The sequence below is a fragment of the Leuciscus leuciscus genome, assembly GCF_965113295.1.
Source record: "Leuciscus leuciscus genome assembly, chromosome: 7".
Classification (NCBI taxonomy): domain Eukaryota; kingdom Metazoa; phylum Chordata; class Actinopteri; order Cypriniformes; family Leuciscidae; genus Leuciscus; species Leuciscus leuciscus.
Genome location: NC_138731.1, coordinates 21,841,291 through 21,861,032, shown reverse-complemented (window position 1 = coordinate 21,861,032; position 19,742 = coordinate 21,841,291). Strand labels below are relative to the sequence as shown.

Below are 19,742 nucleotides of genomic sequence, written 5' to 3'. Positions count from 1 at the left end.
TGCGTTACTTATCTGAAAAAGTAACTCCAATATTTTGTTGTATATTTAAAAGTAATGCGTTACTTTACTAATTACTTGAAAAAAGTAATCTGATTACTTAACTCGCGTTACTTGTAATGCATTACCCTCAAGACTGGTCACTGTTGTGCTTTTAATGCAGTTACAGATAATAACGGGGCAGAATGAAAAAGTCTGTCTCTTCCTGTCTAGAAGCTTGCTCTGAGCTGTGCCATTGAGCTGATATCCAGCAGTGTGTCTGTGTACGAGTGTGCCTCTAAGAATTAAATTCCACAACAGTATGTGCCAAAAACGCTGTAGTTGTGCTTGTGCTCGCCAGATTGAGTCCATCATTTTATTGTGCTGATGAGCTGTCTGCCAGCGGAGCTGTGAGCGAACAAGCATCTGCTCTTTTCCCTTAATTAATTTATTCATTAGCTTTGTCTCTTTTAACCTTAACCTTTACACAGTGAATGGCAAGAGTATTTTGAGAACCGAGAATGAGTTAGCTTGATGAAAACGTATTCGAATAATAGTGCAGGTAAATAGTCTGATAAAGTCAATTAAGATATAGTGCAACTAGAGCTGTCACAATATAGAGATTTCGCTACACTATTATCGTGGCCAAAAGAATAAATAATGCTATCTTTAAAGCAACACCAAAGATTATTTTGTACCTTAAAGTAATGTTTCCAAAATCGTTTCAGTGGTTCATCAACTCGTAACCGTGTGAACGGCACTTCTGCATTCGCTTTGCGACCCTCTATTAGCTATAACTGCACTGTGCAAGTTTGCCAGATCAGGTAGCGGATCTGTAGTTCGAATGAGACATAAGAAACTACAAATTTGACTTGGTTTACGGCAAGCGTTACAATAGCAAAAAATAGCAAGCAATGTCATTATTTCGTTTTTCTTCGTTTCTGTTGTCGCAATACATCATGATACTTTCATAAAATCATGCAACATACTCTACCTTTATTTCCAAAGCTGGTGCTGGATAAACAAATATCGTGCGTGCGATGGTAGGTTGCGGTAGGCAAAATTATTTACGATAGCGGTAATGGACAATTCCGCTTCCAACCTGTAGGGGGACCAAAGAGGAAAAGTGCTTTGGTGTTGCTTTAAAGGGATACTCCACCGATTTTTCATATTAAACTATGTTATTCCCTTAACTAAGATGAGTTGATACATACCTCTCTCGTCTCAGTGCGTGCACTCAATCGCTCTGGGGCGCGGCGACACTTTGTTAGCACTTAGCTTAGCCCAGTTCATTCAATATGGGCCAAGCAGAGAAAGCTACCAAACACCTCCACGTTTTCCCTATTTAAATACAGTTACTCGCGTAGTGTAACTCGACCTAGGACGGTGACTCAAAACAAAACGTTGCGCTTTTCTAAGCGTGTAAAATGGATAACTATATTGTATGGCGGAATACCATAGCAAGTGCTTGTAAGCACTTCGACTTGGCGTAGTAATATCTTCACTCGTGAAAAATCCTCTCACCGGCCCCCGCTCCCTCTAGTGAAGATATCTCACAAGCACTTGCTATGGTATTCCGCCATACAATATAGTTATCCATTTTACACGCTTAGAAAAGCGCAACGTTTTGTTTTGTGTCACCGTCCTAGGTCGAGTTACACTACGCGAGTAACTGTATTTAAATAGGGAACACGTGGAGGTGTTTGGTAGCTTCTCTGCTTGGCCCATACGGAATGAACTGGGCTAAGCTAAGTGCTAACAACGTTTCGCCGCAAGACCGAGCGATTGAGTGCACGCACTGAGACGAGAGAGGTATGTATCAACTCATCTTAGTTAAGGGAATAACATAGTTTAATATGAAAAAACGGTGGAGTATCCCTTTAACACTCTTTTAGTATTTTTCTCTTTTTTGGCCAATTAATCACACTCAAAATATGAGTGTATCAGGAGGCAGAGAGAAGTGCACAAAGTGTACAAAAAGAATGTGCTGTTGATTGGCACTTGCTGCAAATCTTGTTTGCCTTTGCATGTAATTTTTATCTTATGTTTTTTTCATATTTGTTTGCTTGATCAGTGTCTTAATGGGGTTTGGTTCATTTTCTGTTGTAAGGTGTAAGGAACTCAAAAATGTCTAATTTGTTTTAAATAATTTACTGGAAAATAATTATTAGACCGTTTGTCAGCCAATCAGAATCAAGCATTCAACAACCCTGTGGTGGTATACATTTATTTTATTAAATTGTAGCCTTTACTATTTGGTTTTATTTAGATTAATCGTGCAGCCCTAATAACAATATGAGTGCAATGCAACAAGACCTCCCAAATCATAGATCAAAAAATCTTTTTTTTGTAGCGTAACTATTCATGTGTTGTTGTTTTTTTGCCAGTCTCTGAAAAGCCTGTTTGTTTGTGTGTGTGTGTTGCTATGCGCTTGCTATTGCCTTTTTTTGGTTGTTCTTAATGCAAGGTGTCAGAAAGCCCAACCTTCATAAAAGTTGCCATCTGTAGACATGCCTTGGATCTGAAGTTAATAGTGGTTAAAGGCAGATTTCAGCCAAGTTGTGTTTGTCTGGAACAAGAAAGTATGAATGTAGTTTGTCAGGTTCCCCCACTCCCTTCCCCTCCATCCTACACTGAAAGCTGAATGTTGGCCAGAGAATTCCCTTTGAGTAGCTTTCGTTGTCCTTGCTGGTGGGGGGATTCAGGTAGTGATGTTGAGTCCTGTTGATGTAATGGCAGCATGAAAGTCTGCTTGCTCATGAATGATTCCTATTAGAGTCTCCCTGGTGTCTCTGAGTCGGTAGTCTTTGAAATTCTCCCACACGGGCTTTGTATGATGAATTGGATGCATATCTAAGATGTGACTTGCCTGTCTGTTGGAAAATACCCTGTGTGGTACCCATAATCACATTCACAACACAATCACAATCCCTTCGGTGGGAAATTATTCATCATTCCAGTGCTTTCATACAATCGGTTTTCCAGGTGTCTCACATGAGTCTGATTTAAAGTATTTTTCCCTCTCTCTTTTGAATTTGAATGTAAGAATTTTGTTTTGCTCTTTTCACAAACTGGTCATGATGTACTTCTAAGAAAACCATTAAATGTATAGTTCAACCAAAAATGTATATTCTCTTATCTCTAATTTATGTGATTAAATTGAAAGTTCACGTAACCAAACCTTTGATGCTTTAAAACGTTCATAAAAATATAGAAAAAGTAATCTATACGAAGTGAGCGGTTTAATCCAAGTCTTCTGAAGAGACATGATCAAAAACAGTTGTGTCAAGCAACAGTCAAGCGTGTGTGTGTGTGTGTGTGTGTGTGTGTGTGTGTGTGTGTGTGTGTGTGTGTGTGTGTGTGTGTGTGTGTGTGTGTGTGTGTGTGTGTGTGTGTGTGTGTGTGTGTGTGTGTGTGTGTGTGTGTGTGTGTGTGTGTGTGTGTGTGTGTGTGTGTGTGTGTGTGTGTGTTCTGCAGAAGAAAGAAAGTCATACAAGTTTGGATTGGACTGATATAATGACATGAGTAAATTGTGAATCCCTTTCAAATCTCCATGACAATTGTGTTAATTTCTTTCCTATTAAAACAGAAAGGTGAGACAATAGAGCTTGTGAGGTTGTTAAAAAAAAGTGTCTCAAGTTACATCACAGCCATGGGGGGAGGGACATTCTCACTCTAGAGAGCATTTGATTGGACAGAAATCTGTATAGTGCAGGATGAGTCATCAGTATTTTTTGTCAATGTTAAGGAATATATTAACATAGATGGTTTCAAATTTAACATTGGTTTAATTTTTTTTAAGTTGATACAATGAGGAGATTGGTTTAATCATCAGAAACTCAAAATATGATGTTATCTGAACCACATTAATTATCGAAGTTGATTTAACACAAAAAAACATGAAAAAAATGTTTTACAGTGTGGACTAAAAACCACAAAATTTTAATTTCATATGGTTTAGTGTTTTTCCTCTGTGTGCTTTTAACCTATAACTTTAAAAGCACATCTAAGTGCTGCTGTCTCTTTAATCTCATACAGCACTCTCACAAATAGAAAAGAGAAAGTGAGGAAAGGCAAAAATTTAGGCAAGTCAGACTTTATTGCAGGAAGGTTGTGACTGCACACTGTTGCCAGGCATCATGAGTGGGAGTCGGTGAAATCACAGAAGAGTTCTGGTTACCCAGGGAAACTGCATCTGTCCTGATGATCGTCTCTAAGAATGTGAAGGACAGAAGATCAGATCCGTGTGTGAAGTGAGGACAAACACGAAGCTACAGAGAGAAACAAAAAAAACACTTTTAATGCGTCTCCATGAAGGTCTTCTTTTGTAGCACATAACATGACAAAAGAATAATTGTATTTGTGATCAAATACTTGCAGTCCTGTTGAGCATAAAAAACTTCTTTCGAAAACATCAAGTAATCTTATTTAGCTTAAAACTTTGGCCGGTAGTATATGAAAATATGGAGACGTGAGAAAGGAAGGAGAGCTCTCATAATAGACGGAGGGCTGGAGGGAGACATACAGGAAGTACAACAGGATTGTTGGTATAGTCTGGAAGAGGGAGGGACACTCAGACATTCTGCCTCCGAGCTAAATGCCGACGGCTCCAAGACGTGTAAACAGTGTCTATGTATGCATGAGAATGAGAGAGCGTTTTTTATGTCTATACCTATAAATGCCTGCGTTTTATCCTCTGAGCGTTACACGAGCGTGGCTATATATGAGTGTGTGTGTGTGAGAGATCACTTTCCAGAAGCCAAAAGCAGCATGCAGACTGACGCACTGCTGTGGTTTAAATCTCATATTTATTGATCTGTCTTGAGAAACCCAAACCATTCTGAGCCGTGCTGTTCTAGCTGCTGCAGTGGACCTGGGAGGGTCCAGCTCAAAAAATATAGGCAGAAGTGAGGATTTGCATGCATGTTGTATTTTTTTTGTTATCCCATATATCCGCATTCATTGCGTTGAAGATAAACACAGCTAAATTCCACATTTCCTGCTGTATTCTGCATGCATCATTCCTCAAATGTATTAAAATATGTACGCAGGCACAACATTTTAAGCTCAATTCAATCTGAAGTTCCATTTAATCATCAGCATTTGTGTGGTCGGGTTTGTTTTAAAGAGACTGTCCTGCCATTTTTAGTGTTTGTTCTCTTTCTCTCGGCTTGAAACTGAAGTCCATAGCTGTGGTTTTATCATTCCCACTCATCTTTCTCTCTCTTTAGCTCTTTTGTGTGTGAGAGAGGCTTTCTTGCCTCGAAGCTCTCACTCTTGTATGCAAGGACATGTCTGTGTCTGAAGCCGAGTGAGAAAATGGAGAAAGTGAAAAGAATCAAAAGCTAAAGAAAACTAGTGCTGGGTTTAATTGGATTTTGGGCGGCAGGAGTCTGTATGGCTCACGTACATGACTGACCAGAACATTTTCAGACTTCACGTTTCTACCTGATTTTAATTTTTATTTTTGGGGTTTAAACAGAAGTTAGCAGAATTTCGTCTTGGTGGGTGGAGTGGACTGTTAGTGTTTAACAAAACTGGTGGGCAGATTTGTGTGTGTTCAGGATTTACCAAATCGCATTGTAAGAGCAGATCTTCATGAAGTTACTTCACATTGTTCCTGGACCGGAAGGATTAAAGGAATGTTTTAGATTAAATGCATGTTATATTACGACCGGGATACACATTCATATACAGTACACACTAAAAGTATAGTCACTTGATCAAAGTACCGGTATACACTACCATTCAAATGTTTGGGTTCAGTATGATTTAAAAAATATATATATATATATATATATTATTAATAATAACTTTTTTCAACATTATTCATTAAAGATTCCTGAAAAATATTAGTTTATAACAGTAATAAAACAGTAATAAAAATAACAGTTTCCACATAAATATCTTTGATAATAAGAAATGTTTCTTGAGCAGTAAATCAGCATATTAGAATGAATTCTGAAGGATCATGTGACACTGAAGACTGGAGTAATGATGCTGAAAATTCAGCTTTACATCACAGGTATAAATTACATTTTAAAATATATTAAAGGTCCCGTTCTTCGTGATCTCATGTTTCAAACTTTAGTTAGTGTGTAATGTTGCTGTTAGAGCATAAATAATATCTGTAAAATTATAAAGCTCAAAGTTCAATGCCAAGCGAGAAATTTTATTTAACAGAAGTTGACTACAGTGAACGGCTCGTTTGGACTACATCCCTCTACTTCCTTCTTTAATGATGTCACTAGAACCGTTTTTTGACTAACCTCCGCCCACAGGAATGCTCCCTCAACTCTACCGAAATTCGTTTATGTACTTGCGCACTTCTAATAACTTACTGTGTTTACTCAGCTCTTACGGTGATTTTCTGAAGTAAAACTGACGCTTCATCTTTTGTGTGATGTACAATAAACTTTATTAAACTCATCAGTATATGTTTGATCATCATTCAGACAGCAGACTTGTAGGCTATTAATAAATAATGGATACATACAAGTAGATGACAAATACGTTATAATAACCGTAATTAAACTACTAAACTATACCTGTTTCATCTCTATACAGCACTCTGACTCTGTAGGCATTATTGTCCGACTCGAAATGAACGTCGTTACTGAGAGTTTCTGATATTATCATCATTCCGTGAGCTGAAATTGTCCTGAGAGACTGAGCGCGAGCTCATGAAGCTCCGCCCCCTGTGCCGTCCAGCAGCAGCTCATTTGCATTTAAAGGGCACACACTAAAACAGCGCGTTTTTCTGTGCCCCAAAAAATGACAATTTAAACATGCTGTAAAAAATGATCTGTTGGGTATTTTGAGCTGAAACTTCACATACACACTCTGGGGACATCAGAGACTTATTTTACATCTTGTGAAAAGGGGCATAATACGGGACCTTTAAAATAGAAAATCGTTATTTTAAATTGTAATAATTGTTTCACAATATTACAGTTTTCAGTATAGTTTTGATCAAATAAATGCAATTTTGGTGAGCAGAAGAGACTTTTTTCAAAGCGGTTAAAAACCTTACCAACCCCAAACTATTGAACAATAGTGTGTGTTGCTGTATATGAATACTAGTGTCTAATAAAGTTGCTTATTTACCTTGTCAGTGCAAAATTATTTAAAGTTCAAAGAACACATTTTTGCTTCAAATAATTAATTTAAACACATTAGCAAAAATATGAGTTTGAAACATTTCTGCCTATAAAACCTCAGGAATGTCTTGCCCCATTGACTTCAATTATAAGTGCATTACTGCACAGTATATAATTTTGGTTCGTTTTCACAAAATTATGTTCTGGGTTAAATTGACAGTGTGTTGATTCATTTTTCAAATTGCCATTTCAAATCGAGGTGTTTCAGACACAAATACACTAAATATGATCTTAAATGCAAATTACATTTGAAGGTCTAACATGCCTCTCTTTCTTCTGGTCTCTTCTCTCTTCCTCCAGAAGATCAACAGCCTTTACACAGAGATGAGGCCATCTTCATCGCCCTCGCGTCTGTCTCCATAGTAGCGGTCCTGATTGTGGCGCTGTTCTTCGGCTATCGCATGATGATGGGTGAGATTCAGTCCTCGGTGTTATGATTTGCTGTTTGCAAATAAAGGTCACGTAATAATGTTACTGTGTTTGTTACAGGCGAGTGTAAACAGGGCCTGCACAATATGGACATGATAGAGGCCGCACCATCAGAACCGTCTCTGGATTTAGACAGTTTAAAACTCCTCGAAGTGAGTTTAGCTCTTCAAGCTGCCATCACATATGTGCAGAAATTATCATATTTTGATTTTGAATTGTATTCTAATGAGCCTGAACCATCTGTATTTGTTTATCATGTAGCATCTGCTGCAATTCACACCTGAATAATTTTTTTCTTGCAGTTGATTGGTCGAGGGCGCTATGGCTCTGTCTACAAAGGATCGCTTGATGAACGCCCGGTTGCTGTTAAAGTTTTTACCTATGCCAACCGGCAAAACTTTGTGAATGAGCGCTCCATCTACCGAATCCCTCTTCTGGAGCATGAGAACATTGCTCGTTTTATCGTTGGCGATGAGCGTCTCACGGCAGATGGGCGGATGGAGTACCTGCTGGTCATGGAGTACTACCCTCATGTGAGTATTGATCTAGTTCAAGCCCTCATTCTCTCATCCTTAAAGTTGTTTGCGACACGGCTCTGGTGCCTGGCTGCCCTGCTTGGTGTAGTTTTCCACATTTTACCTTCATCTGTCCTTTATTCCTCATCTCCTTGTTTCATTGGTCTCTCCTGACTATTTCTGTCAAAGTCGGGAGTGGAATCGAATGTCCTGCCGCTATCTGGCTAGATATTTTTATCCATGATTCAGATGGATTTCCAGCAGGCAGCATGAGAAGGGTGACTCGGATGTCGGCTTTGTGTTTTAGCCGTCTCTCTGCCTGTTTGTTTGTCTTTCTCTCTCTCTATGACTTGCTCCTATTATTTTCTTTCATTTTTTCTGTATCCATCTGCCATTACCGTCAGATAAGTGTTTTCTCTCCTAATCTAAACAGTTGTGCCACTTTTGTGTGCAGTATTTCAGCACAAGTTTTATTTTTTCCACTTTATATTAATTGTCTTTTATAACCATATACTAACATATAAATTAATCATTTCATACAATGCACTTATTGTGTACATAGTACATACATATTTTTACATTGTGCTTAAATTTTAGAAAATACCTGCATGTAATTACAGCTGTAATTTATTTCTGTTATTACATCTATAATTACACTGTTGACCATTCCCTTAACCCTTAACCCACACTTAAACCTACCCATACCACCAAACCTGTCCCTAAACTTACCCGTATGCCACCTCAATACAAGCAAAAGTGATTTGCAATACAACATGAACACAATAAGTATTTTGTGAACCCAGATAGACCGGCGCTTGTGCTGCAGATAAACAGGCAAAAAGCACTTGCCATTAAACTCTAATATTAAGCATTTTATGTACTGATTCAATTTATATTTAGTCTTTTCCCTCTAAAATGTTTGTTTTTAGTGGCAATAAAACTGATTCAGTGTGTATAACATGGAGTATCATCAGTGAATGTCATTCATAAACATTACTAGGCAACCAGTAGTGGGAACGCCCACTAGCGACTTTACCACCAGCCACTGGCGACATGGCAGTGTTAACGCAGCTTAAGTTTCCACTCTCTTTCAGTCTTAATTCAAATCTAAAAGTTGGAAAGTTTGAGTCAGAATAGTTTGCGAGAGTATGAGTATAAACAAAACAGGGCTGTAAAAGTGGACTAGTGCATAGACTAATTTTCTTGTTCAGTGTGATGTTTAATGTCCGCGACAAGATCTGTATTCCCATTTAGCTTCTTGTTAGCAACCACCATTTTCAAGACGCGTAAAATCTTAAAACAAAAACACAAGTGGGGTATTACTGATATATTTTATGTTTACTTTAGAGTAAAGATCTTCTTCTTTAATAGTCAATAAAGGTGTCGGGATTGCACTGGTGAAGTGATGCTGTAATATGCTGTAATATGCTGTAATAAAAAGTGATACATTCCCTGTAAAGTACGTCAGATTGCAGTAGCTGACGCATCCTTGGCAACCTCGTACTCAAAACCAGCCTGCAAGATGGGGAATTACGGAGTTTAAATTTCACTCAGCACAGATTCTTTGGGCATGTTTGTGCTGTTATCCGATTTGCATAATTCCTTTAATCAGGTGCTAAAACAATGCAAGACAGCACATGCCAATAAACAGCACTATCAACAGGCTCAATTCATTCTTAGTCTCCCCCCCCCCCCCCCCCCCCTCAGCTTTCAGAACTCGCACAGTAAAACCCCAGATTCTGTGCAAGGTGTTTTCCTGTACATTCCTGTTTGACATGTTATAACTCGCAATTTTGTCTGAGTCACCTCTTCTACCCGCCTGGGCCTTTTGAATGGCAGTGAGGAATGAGACACACCTTTATTGTGTCTGGCTTCAGACAGACAGCACTCTTTGAGACAGTGCTGTGTTTGCTCTTGTCCTGTTTCACTTCTAATCTATGAATTATATAATGAACTCACACTATAGCCTAGAGCCCAAGTACAGGAACAACCCTTGTAGGAGAATGTTCACTTCATATTTAGACATGAGTTTAAGGTTCCCTTTAGGCTGAATCTAAGGGTGTGTTCTCAAACTTGGCATGTTTGGTTAGATTAAAATGAACCCTGGCGCGATTGCTCTGTTAGTGCGGTTCATTTGAATAAGTGTGAACGCTGCCAAACAAGCGGACCGAGACCACTGAAAAGATGGGTCTCAGTCCACTTCCAAACCAACTCTTGTGCCATTCGAATGAAATATGAACGCAACACGGAACAAAGACAGGAAGATGAGGCAAGCATTTTCATTTGTGTGTGTGACGGAAGGATTCCTGCCGCTGTTTTGACTCCTTCACACATTGTATAAGCTCTTCTCAACTGGCCAAAATACCATCATATGTAGGCTACGCACATACAACGAGCGCATTTATCCCAGCACCCAGAGTTGTTTTGGATGATTGGTATGTTCCGTCATGAAATATATGTAATAAAAGCCAACCAATCAGGTTGTGAACATATCCCTATGCCTTTAAGTTCGGTATCTAGGTTTGATTTTAAAATGCCAATGTGTATGCTAAGCGGACCAGGACTAAATATTTTTCTTTGTTTTTTTTTTGTCCGGACCAAAGGAACCAAGCGAACCGAACTACCGAAGTGTGAACACACCCTAAAAACTCTTTGGGTTAATCCTGATATGCTGTACCTTTTGAACTCTGCAACTCTAAAACAAATTACTATATCTCTGTTGTTTCACACTCAATGGCCTGGTTTCACAGACAGATCTTAGATTAAGCCAGGATTAGGCCTTAGTTCAATTAGGACATTTAAGTAGCTTTTATAAATGTGCCTTAAAAACAGTACTGGTGTGCATCTTGAGATAATAGTGCATATTAAGTGCATATTTTAAGATATGTAAGTGCAAGTTGCTTTCAGTTAAAACAGCTCAAACAAGCATTTTAGTCTGAGACTAGGCTTAAGCCTGGTCTGTGAAACCGGAGGTATATTTTTTATTAAAACATAATTTTATACATTGTCGCAAATGAACTGGATGGAAATAAAAAGCTAAAGTAAGCCACTGTTTAGTGAGTGATTGAGAGTTGCATGAGGTTGTCAAGTTCTGTCAACTTGTCATGAGACAAACCAACTTATAGCTAATTCACAGAATTAATCCAACCCATTGCTAAATGTTTGTGCTCTTGTTTTCCTACCAAAAATTATGTCACTTCCTGCAGGATATTATTCAAAACTGGCTTTAGTTAGTTTAGCTAAACGGATATTACAAAAGAACTTGTGTTGTCCAAATTCTAAATTCCTAGGCAGCCCAGAATGCATTGTAAGAGACTCTGTGAAAAAAATCCTGCAATAGAGAGAAATGTCAGATTAAATTATTCAGCGTTGAAAGGTATGAATAGAAACATTTAGAAGAGTGTCATAGAGTCCTGCCTTTTTCTTAGCAATATACTAAGCATACTCTCCAATGAAATCAATGAGTCAAGTCTTCTTTGAATTGCACATTTTTGCGGTTTTGTGTGGCACATAATGCCTGAAAAGCACTCCAAATCATCACTAATCATCGCCAGTGTCCGAGGATAACATCATTTCCCCTGTCGCTATGGTAACAAGAAGACTCAGTCAGGGCTTAAGGGAAAGTGATTGGCTTTTATGGCTCTGATGTACACTTACAGGTAGATAATCATTCCTCTACCCAGAGCGCCCTGCAGTCTGTTTGTTTTCTCTTGTACCCCTCCATCCTAGATGATGGGTCAAAGATCTCTTGATCTGTGCACTGTTATCGGTAGCATTCAGCTCAGTTTAACACAGAAGCAGTTTGCGATACAACTAAAAACAATACAACTAAAATGAACAAGAAGTATATATATCAACGTTTAAGGTAATAAAATAATATGCTTACAATATAACTTATATTGTAACATTACATTATATGTTTATCATTTGATTTTTTTTTATATATATGCTAATATGCTTATAATAATAAATACAATTGTTGATTGTATATATTTTGTAACTATATCATAATATTTTATTTTGTTTAATTTTGATCAATACAATTTACATGTAAATATTTGTTTTGTGTAGGGCAACTGCATGGCATATTCTTTATACATGCTGTTTTTTTGGTTATTGCACTCAATAAGCACGCATGTGATTGGTTGCAATGCTCAATCAAATGAAAAAAAAAAAATCTGCACAAACAGTAGAATACTTTGATGATACTTTGAAAAGAGAAGAGCTAAATATAATTATGTAATTGTCATTTTTACACAATTGTAAGCCGTATTTTTTTGTCACATTTCAAAAGCTTGTCATCTGCAAAGTGACCTTAGTGACCTAATAATTCAATGTTGTATGCAGAATGCCACAGTTTTTGCACCACCATGAATCTGGTCTTAGTTTGACTGTTATGGATATTTCTACAACCCACATAATTACATCTGCCTCTCTACAGCAGCTCGTGTGTACTGCATATTCAAATGCTTCCTGTTGAACTAATCTAATCTAATCTACAGTGTTATTTAATAGTTTAGTTTGGAAAAAATTCTCTGTTATGTTTGTTGACTAGTTTTAATTGCGTTGCTTAAATACCCCAGAGGCAGTGATTAGTTGCAGGCGGCTTTACATTACGACTTTGTTGAAGCTCCGATTCATTATTCAAGAGCTTCATATCTGCTCTACAGAGATTTGAAATGCTGATGTAAAAGCAATGCTGACTTCTGTGGAAAAGAAGCAACCAGTGTGTAAAAAGCATTTTCTGCAACCGAAGAGTTCCTGCTATAAACATCATCACGCCCATGTTCTTTTGCAACTCTTTTAGTGGCGTGTTTCAGGTTGTGTGTGTGTGTGTGTGTGTGCTAGTTTAACTGTATTGTGACTGTTTTTGTAGGGCTCTCTGTGTCGGTACCTGAGTCTGCACACATTGGACTGGGTGAGCTGCTGTCGTCTGTCACATTCGCTCACGAGAGGACTGGCCTACCTACACACTGAGCTCCTGAGAGGAGGTGAGGCTCACCTCTACACACATCCTTCACTCAACTACTTTTTCATTTTCCACCACCTTGCAGTATACAGTATCTTGCTGCCCATATAAAGGAATGAAGCCTTAGTGCTATAAACCACTTGATATCTGTGTTTGAAGGTGAAGTGTGTTGTTTTTTTAAATAATTTTATAGTGAAATAAGATATTTAAAAAGATGTATGGCATAACTTGACTGCATTTCAGTTTCATTCAGCAAGGATGCATTAAATTGATCAGACGTGACTGTAAAGACATTTATAATGCTACATAAGAGACCCGTTTCAAATAAATGCTGCTCTTTTGAACATTTTATTCATCAAAGAATCCAAGAAATGAAGTAAATGAAAGAAATGTTTCACGGTTCACACCTCTAATGATGTGAGGGTATAACAACCATCTGACCCCGATTGATTTCACATCTTCACGCGCTAGTGTGGAAGTATCTGGAAAAAAAATGTGTTCGTTGTTTTTTTAAAAGAAATTATTACTTTAATTCAGCAAGGACACATTATATTTATCGAAAGTAAAGACATTTATAATATTACAAAAATGTATATTTATAATAAATGTTGTTGTTTACGACTATTCATCAAAGAATCCAGACTTTTTTTTTTATCAGTTTTCAAAAAATATTAAACAGCACAACTGTTTTCAACATTGTTTCTTGATAATCAAATCAGCATATTAGAATGATTTCTGAATGATCATATGACACTCAATACTGGAGTAATGATGCTGAAAATTATTCAGGTTTGACATTACAGGAATAAATACATTTCATTAGAAAACAAGTTATTTTAAATTGTAATATTTCACAATATTACTGTTTTAATGTATTTTTGTTTAAATAAATGCAGCCTGGGCGAGTATAAGAGACTTTTAAAACGTAAAATAAAATATAATGATAAAAAGGTGGGTTTAGGCTAAGAATTGATTCACCACAGATGTGATAGACATATAATTTAGTCTCATAGGAGAAATACATTTTCCATTTTGTACCAGCTTGCAATACGAACAAATGAACACGTGTCATCTGACCAGGAGACTTTGAAGATCATCATACATTCATCGCTATTTAAAATTCTGTTAAAAAAACGTTTGATGTCTGAGTTCAAATCTTCAAATAAGAAAGTAGTTATCTTTCATTTTCAGTGTTAACAGACTTTACCATGAGTTTGATTGGCATAGCATTTAGCAGAAGTCTTGTGGGAGATATAAATCATAACATGACCCGGAGGCGCAGATGTGTTCATATAATATATGACAAGCATTTTAATAGAGTCATGTAGAATAAAAATTGAGGTTGAATAGTGAATACAGTCTTGGTCAAGGTGAATGTTCTGTTGTCCTCGTTTTCTGTATGTGCTGCTGTTGGGTTTGTGAGATTCTGTATTTAAACTACTTTCGTCAATAAATGGTTCTTGAGTTCTGTTGACACAACACTCTTAAAGTGTAAGTTTGCCGATTTTTAACCCAATTTGTATTGTTACAATGTCGTAGTATATGTAAATGAACAATGTTTGTAACCTAGACAGAGAAGTTCATATTTATTTGTCAGCAATAGTTCGTGAAAAGTAAAGATGATACCTCTGCTTTTTTTGTATCCCTGCCCAGAGACAGTCAGATCAACAGAAGGTTATTAACAGAACAGTTATTCTAAGAGTAGGTTTATCACTGTAAATTGTTCCGTACTTTATGGTAAAAATGGAACACTATGGCAACTACTGTCTTCCCTGACAGCGTTTTGATTCAGGCAGAACTGACAGAATGGTCATAAAACACAGTGTTCGTAGTCATCCAGGTTGAAATGTTGACTAAACATTGAGGTTTTTCAGATTTTCTGTTGCAGTGTTTTCTCTGTATTTATGATTCTCTGCAGCCTTTAGCCACTGCCTACAACGTGCTCCTTCACTGAAAACTAACTGGAAAGTAACTCACTCCCGCTAAATGTTAACTCTTTGAATTCTTATACCCGGGAACAATACTAGTCGACACCATTATAACTAAAAGTTTGCTAAGAAGTATTTCCTACTGAACCAAGTCTGTTGTCTCTGGTAAGTGTATCCATAGTAGAGTGGCGGAAGTGGCCTTGGATGGCAACGTGCCCAGTGCATTATGGGTTTTCCTTCTTATTTGGCAAAAGGGGAAAAAATAATCTGTGTTTTCTCTAGTCAGGTAGCACAGATTTAAAAACAAATTCTACTGCATAGGCAGTCAAGTTTTATTGAAAGCCCGGTTTGCTAGCAGTGAAGAACCCCTTTAATGCCGTAGCCCAGCAGGAATGTGTGTCTAACCACATGGGTTAAAAAAAGCTACGAGAATCCACCCAAAGACCATCGGCGGGCCAGTGGACTGCGTCAAATAGAGGTTGCCTTCTATAATCTGCACATCTGGGTCAGACAGAATGTTTTCTGTAACGTGAATCAGACACTATTCATTTTTCATGACTCTTCAACAGAATGACAGCGTGTAGTTCATAATGCTGAGCGCGTACACACTGGAGCTCACAGCTGGAAGAAATATTTTATGCAGATGGACAGTTTGATATATGCCCAAAACATTGTCTTAAATGAAAGAGAGGCTCAGGGTTTTTAATTAGGCAATACAACTACATGCTCAATTCTAATTGAGTCTTTAGCTCTTCCTATGATCCTTGAGTTAAGACAGCACATGTTTTACTAATAGATATCACAATACTTTGCCCAGTACATTAAGACAGTTGTTTGCTTTAAAAAAAAATGGTTTTGACTGTAACCAGTCTTAAAGGGCCAGAACACGGTGCAAAAGAGATAACACTTGGCTAGTTTGTGCGTCACGCTCCTCGTGTTTCTCTGGGTGCTGGAGCGTTGCCAGAGATCTACAGACAATCTGCAGCTCATCAGATCTCAAGTTCATTTCCCTCTCTGTCTCTGGTCCTGCCCTCATTACGAACTGATCTCAGAGCAGCCGTCCACCAGCTTCCTGCGCCTGTCGTCATTACGAGCTGATCTCGGTACAGCCGCGGTTTAGATTGCTCTGCTACTGCCCTCATTACTGGCTGAACTTTAGAGCCAGACAGCCAGCATGTGGAGGATGGGGGGGATGACTGGGAGAGAGGGCATTCATTCTGAAACTATTACTCACATCATGTGCTTCTGTCAGCACCCTCTGCTGGTTCTGTTGTGCAAGTGGTTTGTCTAGACTCCACAAAAACAATATATGGGTTTCTTCATTCTCTCTGATTTATTTAATTTGTCTAAAAATGTCCAATAGTGTATACATACACATACACTACCGTTCAAAAGTTTGGAGTTGGTGCGATTTTTTTAAAAACAAATCTCACCAAGGCTTCATAATTACAGTTTAAAAATATTTGTTTCAGGATTATTTGATGAACAGAAAGTTCAAAAGAAAAGCATTTATTTGAAATAGAAATCTTTCCTAACAATTTAAAAGTATTTACTGTCACTTTTGATGAATTGAATGCATCGTTGCTGAATAAAAATATACATTTTTCTTTAATTTTTCTTCAATTTCTTCACAGATTTATATAAACCTGCCGTGTCACACCGGGATCTAAACAGCCGCAATGTTCTGGTGAAGAATGATGGCACGAGTGTGATTAGCGATTTTGGTCTGTCCATGAAACTGACAGGGAATCGCCTCGTACGGCCCGGTGAAGAGGAAAACGCCGCCATCAGTGAGGTCAGCACATAAGCGCTCACTTAACTGAAACATTATAACAAACCTGAAGCTGCTGAAATTTAGGCCATGTTGGTATTCACCTGAGAATGAGATGTCCAGAACTGCTGATCCAGACCCAACATGACAGCACCTTTCCCCTCACACCTGCTCTGTTCTGCTGTCTAGGTCGGCACCATCCGCTACATGGCGCCGGAAGTGCTGGAGGGAGCTGTGAACCTCAGGGACTGCGAGTCGGCTTTGAAACAGGTGGACATGTATGCCATCGGCCTCATCTACTGGGAGACCTTCATGAGGTGCACTGATCTTTTTCCAGGTGAGGACTGCAACTGTGTACGAACAACAGCGAGCATGTAGAGATAGTATACTGCTGGCTAAGCAGAACTAACTGTAGCATGTAACTTAAGATAGTTTCAGTGTCTTATCGTGTCTCCATGTTATAAGAAGGATAATCCACAGCTAAGCGAGCATTAAATGATTGTAATGCACGACAAGGAGGCAAAGAACCACCCAACATGAAGTGCCTCCATCCTATTATAACTATCGTAATATATAACCTTTTGTAGCACAAAATGATTGCAGTCCTCACAAAGAGAGATCTGGATTATGCATAATGCTCACAGCTGGAAGTCCGACTGTAATTGTCTTATGTTTTTTATTGAAAGAGAATTTGCTTCAACAGCAGAGCTTTGAAGATTGTAGCTGCGGTACTTTAGGGTTTGGGATGAATTTCGAGGTAACTTCCCCTAAGAGAGTGTAACAGCATGCTAAAATCCTCGCAGAGAAGTTGTTTCTTAGTTCACTTGCTATAAAAAAATATGGACTATAGTAATCAACTGGTTGGTGGACATCATGTTGACTATCTTCACTCATTTTGAGCCTTAACTATTAAACACCACACCACCATTTACATCTTTAACCACTAGGCTACACCATTAGGATGTAACAAAGCCTCTGTTGTATCCTGCACATTATGTTAATGGATTATGAGTGTGCCGCATCTCATAAGAGTATTTTTAGTAATTCTAGTGTAAGCATGTGAAGGTCTCTTGACTGACTGACTTTTTCTTTTGTTTGTTTGTTTGTTGTTTTGAAGGGGAGGCAGTGCCAGAATACCAGATGGCCTTCCAGGCCGAGGCGGGGAACCACCCTTCCTTTGAGGACATGCAGGTGCTGGTGTCCAGAGAGAAACAGAGGCCGAAGTTCCCAGAAGCCTGGAAGGAGAACAGCCTGGTGAGCCACTGAGACAATCTCATTCTGTTCTTGTCACAGGAAGTGGTCAGATTATTGCTACAACTTCAGCTGAGGATCTTTCCCAGCACTATATCCACTTCAGATGACTCAGTTCCTAAAATATGTCTTGTTGAAAGTTATTCAAATCAAATGAAAGTGGAAAGCGTGGAGCACCATGAAAACACCATGAAGTCCAAGCCAATTATTGCTGGTTGCTGCTGGTCCATGCTGTTCACCATTACAGTTTGGATGGTTAACAATCATTGGCTGAATTAGTCTTTTTGGTGAAGCTTGTCATCCAAGGAAGTTTACTGGTTAAAGGGATAGGTCACCTAAGAATGAAAATTCTGTCATCATTTACTCGCCCTCAAGTTGTTCCAAATCTATATGAATTTTTTTCTTCTGCTGAACACAAAAGAAGATATTTTGAAGAATATCGGTAACCAAACATTGACTTCCATAGTATTTTTTGTTCCATACTATGCAAGTTAAAGGTGCCCATCAACTGTTTAGTTACCCACATTCTTCAAAATATGTGTTCAGCTGAAGAAAGAAAATCAACTTGAGGGTGAGTAAATTATACAGTATTTTCGTTTGTGTGTGAACTAAGGCTTAAACTAGTGATCTATCCTGTTAGAGACACCAGCACATCAGCAACAAAGACAACATTAGCACAGACAATCTTTCAGCAGCATGTTTACAACAGAATCTGATATGATCAATAAACTACTGCTGTGACAACAAATGAATGCCACTTTTCTTATGTTTACTTTTAAACTAATGATGCACTGAAATGCTTTTTTTTTTTTTACTTAAACACTGAAACTGAAGATTAAGTTTCAGTAATTAGATTTGGGTAACTGGGTAATTGAACCCTTTGTGCTGTTCAGGGTGTCATGATGACAGGTGATAAATTAAACCAGGTTTCGTAAAGTTCTATGGCAACAAGCTGCCTTTCAATATTTTAATGACACTAACATAATTTTTGGTCACGGTAATATGAATCCACTCTGCTGACATGTTTACCTGTTGTAGCTTATCCAGCTTGTGTGCATAAAATAGACCCTGACAGTCAAAACGCGTCATCTGAGAAGTGCTGTTTTGGTGAACGATTTCATCCCTCGAAAACCATTTCTGCCCATAGACTTACATTAAAGGCCGTAACTAGTGACCAGAATATACAGACTTGGGCCAGTAAGCAAACAATATAGCGAAGGCATAGAACTAGCATACTTCCAGTAAGTCATCCACTCATTGACTCTCTTCTTTCCCAGGCTGTGCGCTCTCTAAAGGAGACTATGGAGGATTGCTGGGATCAGGACGCAGAGGCTCGCCTGACAGCCCAGTGTGCCGAGGAGCGAATGGCAGAACTGCTCCTGATCTGGGAAAGGAACAAACCTGTCAGCCCCACCATCAATCCCATGAGCACAGCGCTGCAGAACGAGAGGTCTGACCACATCTTGCACAATCTCACAATGAGACTGCCTTGTGTTTATTACACACATAACATATTTCACTGAATTAGGTGTCCTGAAATGTCATATTTTTTTTTGTATCAGAATCTTTAAGCTAATCTATTTGTAAGGTAGGGCTGCATGATTCATCTAAATAAAACGTACAAAATGGCTTAGTTCTGCGAGCAGCTCATGATCTGGTGTTTTCAGTGTCTCAGAGAGGCTCAGTTTGTTGTAAATGCTGCTCCACATAAACTCATTTATGCATGTGCTTTGAGCTTGGGTT

General features: G+C 38.3%; 1 protein-coding gene and 1 long non-coding RNA gene across 2 annotated transcripts in view; both read left to right on the top strand.

Annotated features, from left to right (window-relative positions):
- The window catches only part of bmpr2b (bone morphogenetic protein receptor, type II b (serine/threonine kinase)), a 79,302-nt gene that overhangs the window by 52,995 nt on the left and 6,565 nt on the right, over positions 1 to 19,742 (top strand). The window contains exons 4-11 of the mRNA XM_082175370.1: positions 7,437 to 7,547; positions 7,626 to 7,717; positions 7,868 to 8,098; positions 12,957 to 13,071; positions 16,612 to 16,772; positions 16,938 to 17,085; positions 17,866 to 18,002; positions 19,277 to 19,449. Coding sequence (XP_082031496.1) covers positions 7,437 to 7,547; positions 7,626 to 7,717; positions 7,868 to 8,098; positions 12,957 to 13,071; positions 16,612 to 16,772; positions 16,938 to 17,085; positions 17,866 to 18,002; positions 19,277 to 19,449 — 1,168 coding nt within the window. The remainder of the gene's footprint in view (positions 1 to 7,436; positions 7,548 to 7,625; positions 7,718 to 7,867; positions 8,099 to 12,956; positions 13,072 to 16,611; positions 16,773 to 16,937; positions 17,086 to 17,865; positions 18,003 to 19,276; positions 19,450 to 19,742) is intronic.
- Positions 1,861 to 3,767, top strand: LOC309502837. Its single transcript, XR_014207412.1, has 2 exons — positions 1,861 to 3,308; positions 3,457 to 3,767. It is a non-coding gene; the product is annotated as an uncharacterized lncRNA (long non-coding RNA).